The 9,088-nt window shown below is 52.1% G+C and overlaps 1 protein-coding gene across 1 annotated transcript in view; it reads left to right on the forward strand.

Annotated features, from left to right (window-relative positions):
• The first annotated feature begins 1,399 nt into the window (after window positions 1–1,399).
• Window positions 1,400–9,088, forward strand: part of Lin28a (lin-28 homolog A) — a 12,144-nt gene continuing 4,455 nt past the window's right edge. The window contains exons 1-2 of the mRNA XM_005353084.2: window positions 1,400–1,430; window positions 1,891–2,087. Coding sequence (XP_005353141.1) covers window positions 1,400–1,430; window positions 1,891–2,087 — 228 coding nt within the window. The remainder of the gene's footprint in view (window positions 1,431–1,890; window positions 2,088–9,088) is intronic.

The following is a 9,088-nucleotide window of genomic DNA, read 5'->3' on the forward strand; positions in this document are numbered from 1 at the left end:
AACTGAGCACCGGAAGTGAAGGGGCAGGGCCAGGGCCGTGCACTGAGCCCCGGGCCATTGTCCATCTCTGACCAGGGCAGTGGCCACCCCCCCGGTCCACCCTCTTTATCTTCTAGTAGGGAGTTTACCTCTTCAAATGAGAAACCTTCCTATCCAGTCCTTCCACCAGCCAAGCTACCCGGAGGGGAGCGCAATTTAGGAAGGTGACTGAGAGCAGGAGGGTCTGGGAAGCAGAGTGTCCCGGGTACTGGAGGAAGTGCCTCCACCCACAGTATTACCCTCTGCCAGCAAGGGATGGGACAGGACGGGACGCGCCGGACAGGATGAGGAGGCAGCTATCACAGAGGACACTCGTTCAGGCTTCCCCCATGCTCTCCCAGGAAGCTCTCTACCTAGGACCAACTTTAGATGCAGGCTGGGAAGGAAGCAAAGGATTCTCTGCACAAATCAACTAGCTGCTTGTTTGTGATTGGGATAAACCCAGAGGAACTGATGTTGAGACTTGGAGATGGAGTTGTAGCAGAGGCAGGCTGAGTTTGAGAGGCAGCGCCTAGGTCAAGAGAGAAAAGCTCTGTAGGGTCTCCTGCCGCCTCCCTGCACCCATATCCTGGCTTCCTAGTGCCCAGAACTCCAGGTCTATCTAAGCACACCGGGGTGGGGGGTGAGAGCAGGTCAGCGCCAAGCAGCCGGGTCAGCTCAGAGGCCTGAGGGGGAAGGGGGGAGGGGCGCTGAGGGGCTGGGGGAGGGCTCATCCATTTCTCCCTTGACAGGTGGTTTGTGTTTCTGATTGGACAGCGCCAACAGGCTCACACCTCCCTCCCCCAACTCTCTGGAATGTATAATTATCTGCCCGGGGGGGTTGGGGGGGGAAGAGTGTGTGTGGTCACGTGGTTATAAAACTCCCCCCCGTCCCCCACCTGTGTGTGTGGTCACGTGGTTATAAAACTACTCCCCCCCCAGGTCCCCCACCTGTGTCTGCTTTAGGTACCCGCATTGAGTCCTTAAAGTCAGTACCCTAAATTCTGGGGTACTAAAGACTCCTAGGGCAAAAGACCCCCCGTCCTGATATCTGTATGTGGAGGGGGTGTCAAATCTCAAGGTTCTGGGAAGGGACACCCCAGAGGTGTCAGAGACCAGAGCAGTGGGGGAGGGCGGGAGCCAGAGCCAGAGGGAAAGGGAGGGGTAATGAGAGAGGGGAGGGGAGGGGGCTGCCCGCGGGGGGTTGGGTCATTGTCTTTTAGAATTTGGGAGCCTTTGAAAAGCCGTGGGCCCTCCCACCGCTATTGTGCGGGGGAAGATGTAGCAGCCTCTTCTCCGAACCACCCCTTTGCCTCCGGACTTCTCTGGGGCCAGCAGCCGCCCGACCTGGGGCCCGGGGCCACGGGCTCAGCCGACGACCATGGGCTCGGTGTCCAACCAGCAGTTTGCAGGTTCGAGCTTGCGATTCAGCGGGTACACCTTAGGGTGCAGGGCGCCCAAGAGCTAAATAGAAGGGAGGTGGGAAAGTGTCCCACGGACTTGCCCGCGGGACCCCAAGTCCCTGCGGCCTCCTGCTTCTTGGGGCCATCTCTGGAGCAGGGAACCCTGGTGTTCCAGTGGCTTGCGCGCCGAGTCTGTGGGGGCGGAGGGAGAGAAGAGGAGGGGCCTGTCCCGCCGCGTGTGCACGGGCAACATGTTGTGGGAAGACATGCAAAACTTTCGGGGCTTCAGCATCCTCCGTGTAACCTTGGGGAGGCAGCCTGAACAGGTTTCCTCTTAGCAGCTGTTTGGTAGCTGCCTCCTCCTGGGTGTCTATCGCGGGCTCAACACCGAGATCTCCCAGACGGGTCCCAGCGAGGGCCCTGCGATGGTTTGACCCCCAGCTGATCACCTGGCCCTCCCTGTCTCCAGGTGGCTGCGCCAAGGCAGCGGAGAAGGCGCCCGAGGAGGCGCCGGCTGACGCGGCTCGGGCGGCAGACGAGCCGCAGCTGCTGCACGGGGCCGGTATCTGTAAGTGGTTCAACGTGCGCATGGGGTTCGGCTTCCTGTCCATGACCGCCCGCGCCGGGGTCGCGCTCGACCCCCCGGTGGACGTCTTTGTGCACCAGGTGAGACTGATTCTAGTAACTTTGCTAGGAAAAAGAAAAACTGGGTGTTATATGTATGCTTGGCTGATGGCCGCGCCTGTTGGATTGGAGGCGATAAAGGACACTCATTGTGCGTCCTTATCTGCCGGGACACCCCAATTTTGAGTTTCTAGTAACTACGGTGGAGCAAGGAGGAGGCACCACTGATTACCAGCACCCCCTCCCCGCCCCCTTCCGGGAACCCCTCCGGTTTACCACGTGTCTATTACCTCTTTTCCCCTGGGAAGGGAGCAGGGGGCAGGGAGGTGACCCCATGTGGCAGAAACTAAGGTTGTATTGTGCTTGCCGGTGGGGGAGGGCGAGCAGGCCAACCAGGGAAGCACATGCAGGGCCTGAATCGGGCGCTAGTGCCTTGAGTTCTGAAGGTCTGAATGTAGTTCACAGGGCAGGGGAGTGTGGCTGATTTGCCACCCTTCCCACGGGCATGAACCTGCGAACTCAGGCTCTTCCCCTGTTTTAAGTGCAGACCTCAGTCAGGTGGCCACCTAAAAAGCCAGGTCCTGTGGCCAGAATAGGTTTGGCAGATCCCGGAAGGATGAGCGTGTGGCTGAAAAGCTCCCCTAGAAGGCTGGTTACGGTTCAGAACTGGCAGGTACCTCTGCTGTCCACCAGGTAGGTCCTGCCAGGCAGGAAAACGTTAAGCGAAGCCTTCATTCCTGGCTGGGCCAGTCTAGGAAGGAGACTTGGGTCGGTGCAATCCCAAGTTCTCAGTTAAAGAAGGGCCGCGCAGTGGGGAGTGAAATTCAGTGTCGAGGGGCAGGCCGTGGAAGGAGGCTGGCCTCTCGTCCTGTTCTCAGTTTGGCATTTATGGCCCCAGACAGCCATTGATTGCTGTCCCTAACATTCCTAACCCTAAATAAGGAAGGGAATAGTAGAGTCTCCAGGTTCTCTTCCTTACTCGCCTTTATCGCTCAGCATCCGAGCCTCGATGGTTAGTTAGGAGGTTCCTGCTACCCTGCCTCCCAGGTAGGGTAAGTGGTTAAGGCTGGACCAGGAGAGAAGAAATTGCTAATCCTTGGCCCTGGAGCTTGACACCCGGTCCGGGCAGGGAGGGGTTACTTCAGGGAGGTTAGCTTTAGGAGCTGTGGGGGAGGGGAAAGGAGGATGTGGGGATTAAGAGTTGGAGCCTGAGGGATGGCGTTCTTGAGGGGGAGGGGTGGGGAAGGAGATGCTGGACCGACTGGTTGGAGGCTGCAGTGAAGACTGAACATTGCCCTCCAGTCAGGAGGTCGATGGGGGAAACTAGGTGGATTTGGGTTGAAGGAATTTTGGGACCAGCTCTCTGCTCTGCTGTTGGTGTGCTAGGGTCGCTGGGCTTCTGGAACATGTGTTTAAGGGACCTACAGCGGTACCTTTAGCTACTTCCTTGAAATACCACCCCCCATCACTATACAACCAGACTGCTGGTTTCTGGATGGTGGCTTTGTGCCCCCCCATCTCATTTACATATGTGAATGATAACTCCCAGGAAGTAATTGTGAGAGAGAAGGGAATTGGCCTCTTTAGATCTATTAAATCACTTTATTGCAGGAACCCTCTTTGAATGGCCCTCCTCCGGGGTGGCAAGCCGCCCCCACTCTCCCCTTTATCAGATCACAGAGATTCAGATCTCTCCTGGTCTGGAGATGGGCTGGACAGCTTTCCCAATTTGGGGAGGCTGGGATATAAAGGAGGTGCAAAGCTTTGTTGATTCCTTCCAAAGGCTAAGGCTCCTTGGTGGTGTGCCTCAGACTTAGCCTTAGGATCATAGCAATAGGGACCCAGGAGCATGTGTGTGTGTGTGGGGGGGGGGGAAGCAGTCAGTACATACCAGTCTGGAGAGCTATGTCCACCAGCCCAAATTTGAAGTTTTTGTGTGTTTGGTTTCTTATATTTTCTTTCTCTCTTTTTTTTTTTCTCTCTGTGTGTGAAGGGTACAGTTTTTTACTGTCTTTAACTGTGGCTGGCCTAGAATTTCACTGTCTTTAACTGTGGCTGGCCTGGACTTTGTTCTGTAGACCAGGCTGGCTTCTAACTTGATCTGCCTGCCTCTGCCTCCTGGATGTTGGGACTAAAGGCCCCAGCTCCTGGCTGGCACCCATATTTGAAGACGTTCCTCCCTAACCTGCCCTCTCCCCTCACTGTAATTGGTTTTTCACCGCAGCCTGCGGTGGCACGGGCTCGTCCCACACTCTGGCGTAATTTAGGCTGGTGACCCGAGTTATCCGTGCTGGAGGAATGCTGTAGATACAGGTAATCTCTGAAACTTGTTCACTTCAGGAGAGTGTCCGCGAGGCAGAGGAAGAAGTGTTTAATGGAACTTTATGTTCTGGCAATGGGGTGGAAGGGAGGAAAGAAACTCAAGACATTTGTCATGCCATGGAAAGGGAGGGGCTCAGGATCAACCCTTCCAAGAGTGAGGGGATAGATTCTCAGCACCCTGTTAGAGACTGCCCTCGTGCTGATCCACATACCAAACATTCTTACATTTTGGGGCAGCAGCTTACGCTGTAGTACAGGCAGGCCTGGGAGTCACTTTAGCCAAGCTGACCTATAGTTTGGTGACCCTCCTTTCTTTGCCTTGGCCTTCTCCTCTGTCTGATCTGCATATACCTCATCCTGTTTCCAGGAGAAGAGTAGGCAGATCAGGCTATGACACAGGTTTGTCTAATACCCATTAGGTTCAGCCATAGGTCCCTTTAGATCTTGAAATCTATGTCGGGAATTGATTAGACTAGTCTCCGTATCTTGCCAGATATCTCTTGGAAGGCAGAATAACTTCTAGTTGAGAAACAGCAGGATAGTCATCAAAAATAGTTGGTTTAAGTCTGGTTTCCTGTAGCCCAAAATGTAGGCCACCAAGATTTGTAGGAAGTATTGGTTTTCAGCATCTTTTCAGAACATAGTTTTTTGCTAAGGCAGGCTCTTTTGTAGCACAGGCTAGCCTCCATCCTCCTACCTATGTTATCTCTAGTGTTGGAATTGTGGGTGTGCACAGCTACCATCTGGCCCAGGTGAAGACTATAATGAACTATACGTTGTGTTTGAACAAAAATTCAATATTGACACAGAAATTGAAGCTAAAACTGCTTAAGCCACAATGACTTAGACCTGCACCACATACCCGAGGCTAGGATACCATACTTGGGTTGTGGGACAGTGTGTAGGATCTTGCCTTCCTGGTTCATAACATTGCATGGATTGACCGTTGTGAATGTCCTGTCAAGAGAAGAACTTGACTGTCTAGGTGATTTTTATACTGCATTCTTGATCTAAATGAATGACTGTGGAAAAAAAAACAGGTGAGGGAGTCTTGAGGACCCTGGAGGACCAGGAGTAGACAGTGTCTTCACCAGAGGGGACAGGGAAGGTGGTAGATGAGGCTGATTACCATGGCTTGGTCCCGTATAGTGTGCCATGAGTATTTGTGGGGTACATGTTGACAGCTTACAACTCCAAACCCCAGAACTTTGGCTCCATTAAGATCATCTTGGATTCAAGCCTAGGAATACTACCTGTCATTCCCATGTCAGTGGGAAAAGGTGGCTTAAAAATACGGGTTTTTGTAGAGTTGGTATAAAGAAGCCCGTGTGTTATTTTGGCATCTTCAAATATTTTGGTGTTCTCTTTGAGGCGGCATGCCTCCAGAGAACAGCCTGGGTGATGCTTTGCCAGCGTCCCAAACAAAACTTCCAATATGGCAACTGTCTGCCTTGTTAATGGTGAGGTTACTGCCTGCACTGTCAGTGGTTTCCAGGGTGTAAGGCACAAACATAGCCAGGGCTCAAACATTCCTTTTTTTTTTTTGGAGAAACTTACATCTGCATGAAGAGCAGCAAGCCTGTGTAGTCCAAGCCTGGGAGGTTTCAGCAGGAAACGTTCATAATGGTACAGACCTTTTAAGCATGGTTTCGCGCTGCTGTTAGAAAGCAGTATGATGGCTTTTTCTTCTATGGTTTTGGCATAAACTTCAGGAAGCTTTTCATTCCCATTCGCACCCTGCACTCCTTGCTCACAGCCGAAGATCGGGGTTGGATGGGAAGAGAGCTTGCTGTCCTTGCATCTCCAGCATCTTGAGGAATGGAAGGACCAGGAAAAACCACCGTGAGGAAAGAGGCGAGGTGTAGGCACCCTCCGTTCAGAGCCTCGCGCAGGCTGATACCCCATCTGGTGGAGAGCTGCGGAGGAGCATTTGTTCTGGGCTGCTGAGCAGAGGTGAATGGCAGCTAACCTTAGAACAAGCTCTGTGCCTCTACCTGCAAGGCTTGGGTGAAGCCTTGACACCAGAGTGTCACCACTGTGTTGAGTCTTTCAGATAAAAAGGCATTTAGGAGTTTAAAAGCACAGCTAGAAGAAAAGATGTCTGACTTGCCTTTATTGGACCTCGCTACCCAGCAAGACCAGGCTCGTGGCAGTCAGCCCAACACTTGTCCTTTCTTTTTTGTTTTTCGAGACAGGGTTTCTCTGTGGCTTTGGAGCCTGTCCTGGAACTAGCTCTGTAGACCAGGCTGGTCTCGAACTCACAGAGATCCGCCTGCCTCTGCCTCCCAAGGGCTGGGATTAAAGGCATGCGCCACCACCACCCGGCTTCCTTTCTTGATACTATAACCAAGGTGCAATTTTTATCTGTAGTTCTTCCTTGGAGCTTCTGTCCCAGGCTCTCCCAAATACATACTGGGCTAGTCTCCTCACTTTGTTAGGGTTTCCGGTCAGATTTCTCCGCTTAAGCACGTCGCTAACCTTCAAGGCATTTATGAATCTTCTGGTTGTAATGCCACATGATTTTGACAGGAGTGTTTAGCACCCTGCTCAGTCTAAAGTGAGCATTGATATGTATTTTGGTTACTCAACCTAGAATTGGTCAGAGAGATGCATAGGGTCACCCAAACCTGGAATGTCCCAAGGTGCTGGAGAAGAGCACATAAACCCTTCTTTTGGTTCTGGTCAACTGGGTGGAATATGATCAAATTCTCCTGCAAAGTCTCCCACAAAGAAAGAAGCAGAGTGAAATGGTTTGTGCAAGCCACAAGAGACAGGAGAGTCACAGCTCAATCCGACCCTTTGCTTACTTACTTTTTTTGGCTCACATTTCTTAGATGACAGGGTATATGTGGGTTTAGTCAGTTTACTTGAGTTGGGTATTTGATGTGGGGGTGGGTGGGGGTTCCTCAGGACAGAAGGAAAAAGCCAGGAAGAAAAGAGCAGCATGGAGGGGGAAGAAATGCTGTAACTCTCCCACCACCAGGCTGCCCACGTGACTAACTCCAACAGGTTGGAGAAAGGAAAATGGGATTCCTGGCCCTCTTCCCCTTGAAATATTTATCTGCTGCGGGAAGGATTTGACAGAAGGCGCCTTAGGGGAAGCGTCCTCTTTATTAGTCCATCCTGGAGGCACAGGGAGGGTGCTGGGGTGGGGGGCAGAGAGAAGATGCCTGTTAGTTGACTAGCAAACTTCCCCTTCCTGGGGTCTGACTGGAGGAGATGTTCTGAAGCCATTCCTCTCACCCCACCGTGGTGTAGAGGAAGGAAGGAACTGGTCCGGTCCGATTTGAATGTGGGGGAGGGTGGGAGAGAGCCATCCTAGGGGGATCTGTGCCTTGGAACTCCAGGAATCCGACCACCAGAACCAACCAGTGTCAACCCTTTGTTCCCTGGGGCAGGGCTCTATTGGGGGAGCTCAGGCCATGCCCCTCCCCCCAGGGCCTTTGCTTTTTTTTTTTCTTTCTTTTTTTTTGAGGGGATGGGGAGAGAGGCGGGGCCCTGCTTTGTGTGTGGTTGGGGGTGGAAGAATTTTCAGGCTCCTTTTAGATGCTGGCCCTGGGAGTCTGGCTTGGTGGGGCTGCACACTGATTTACCTATCTGATAAGGGAAGAATTCAAACTATGTTTTAGAAAGGAGTGGGGGGAGGGGGATAGGCAGCCACCCCTGGAGACCACCAGTTTAAATCCTGCCCAGCCTTTCTGTTGAGGTGCTTGCAGGGGCGGTCTTAAGCATATCTCTAGTGGTGGAGGAGCTGGGAGCTGGGAGCAAGTCAGTCTCCTTGCCTTACCATTTGTACTGCGCCCCCCCCTCCCAAAGTTGGATCTCAGAGAGGGGCTGGGTTGAGTTTTTTTTTTTTGTTTTGTTTTGAGTTCCCAAGAATGGTTAGTAATAAAAGCAGAGTTAATCTGAGCATCCCAACACTTGGCTCTTACTGGCACCCTGTCTCCCTCTAGTCTGAAAGATAATTGGTCCTCTTGGAGGCTTTCCCGTGGCTGGTGAAGTGTCAGCTGCTTTTCATGTGTAAAACCTCACAGCCTCACCATGAAGTCAGGGTATACTCCGTTTTACAAATGAGAAAGGAGGGAACAAGCTCCTAAACTCAATTCTTAACCAGCTGGATCACAGCTGGAATCGCCCGCCCAGGGAGAAGGCAGTGTATTGGTCTGGCTCCCCAGGTATCTCCCTCGCTAGCTCCTCTTGGTTTTTGGGTGGTTTCTGTGCAGTGGGGGCTGAGAGGTGGGTCCTATTGGACATTATCATACTTGTATTTCCTTTTTAAGTTTTTTCCCCCTTGCTCACATCAGATTGAGGCAGGGGGTTAGGAAGTCACCATCCCTGCCTGTTTCTGTGGGTGTGAAATACGAGGATACCCGGGTGGAGTATGCTTAGCATGTGTATGATTTTGGTTCAATCCCAAGCACCCTTTATAAAAAGTGAAAGAATATATCTTCTGTGATGCAATAATTACAAATAGTCATGCAAGGTTAGTAAGTCCATGATGCCCTTCAGAATCTGGACTTTGTTTAGGTTGAAATGGCCTGCTTGCTTTATGATGTCTACTCTGGGCCTAATCTGTTAATTCCAGCATTCAGGAGGCTGAGGTGAATGATTTCCAGTTCAAGGCCAGCCTGGACTATTTAGCAGGATAAACACTTAAAAAACAAGCAGATCGGGCTGGAGAGAAGGCTCAGTGGTTAAGAGCATTGCCTGCTCTTTTTTTT

This window comes from Microtus ochrogaster, chromosome 10, assembly GCF_000317375.1.
Source record: "Microtus ochrogaster isolate Prairie Vole_2 chromosome 10, MicOch1.0, whole genome shotgun sequence".
Taxonomy (NCBI): domain Eukaryota; kingdom Metazoa; phylum Chordata; class Mammalia; order Rodentia; family Cricetidae; genus Microtus; species Microtus ochrogaster.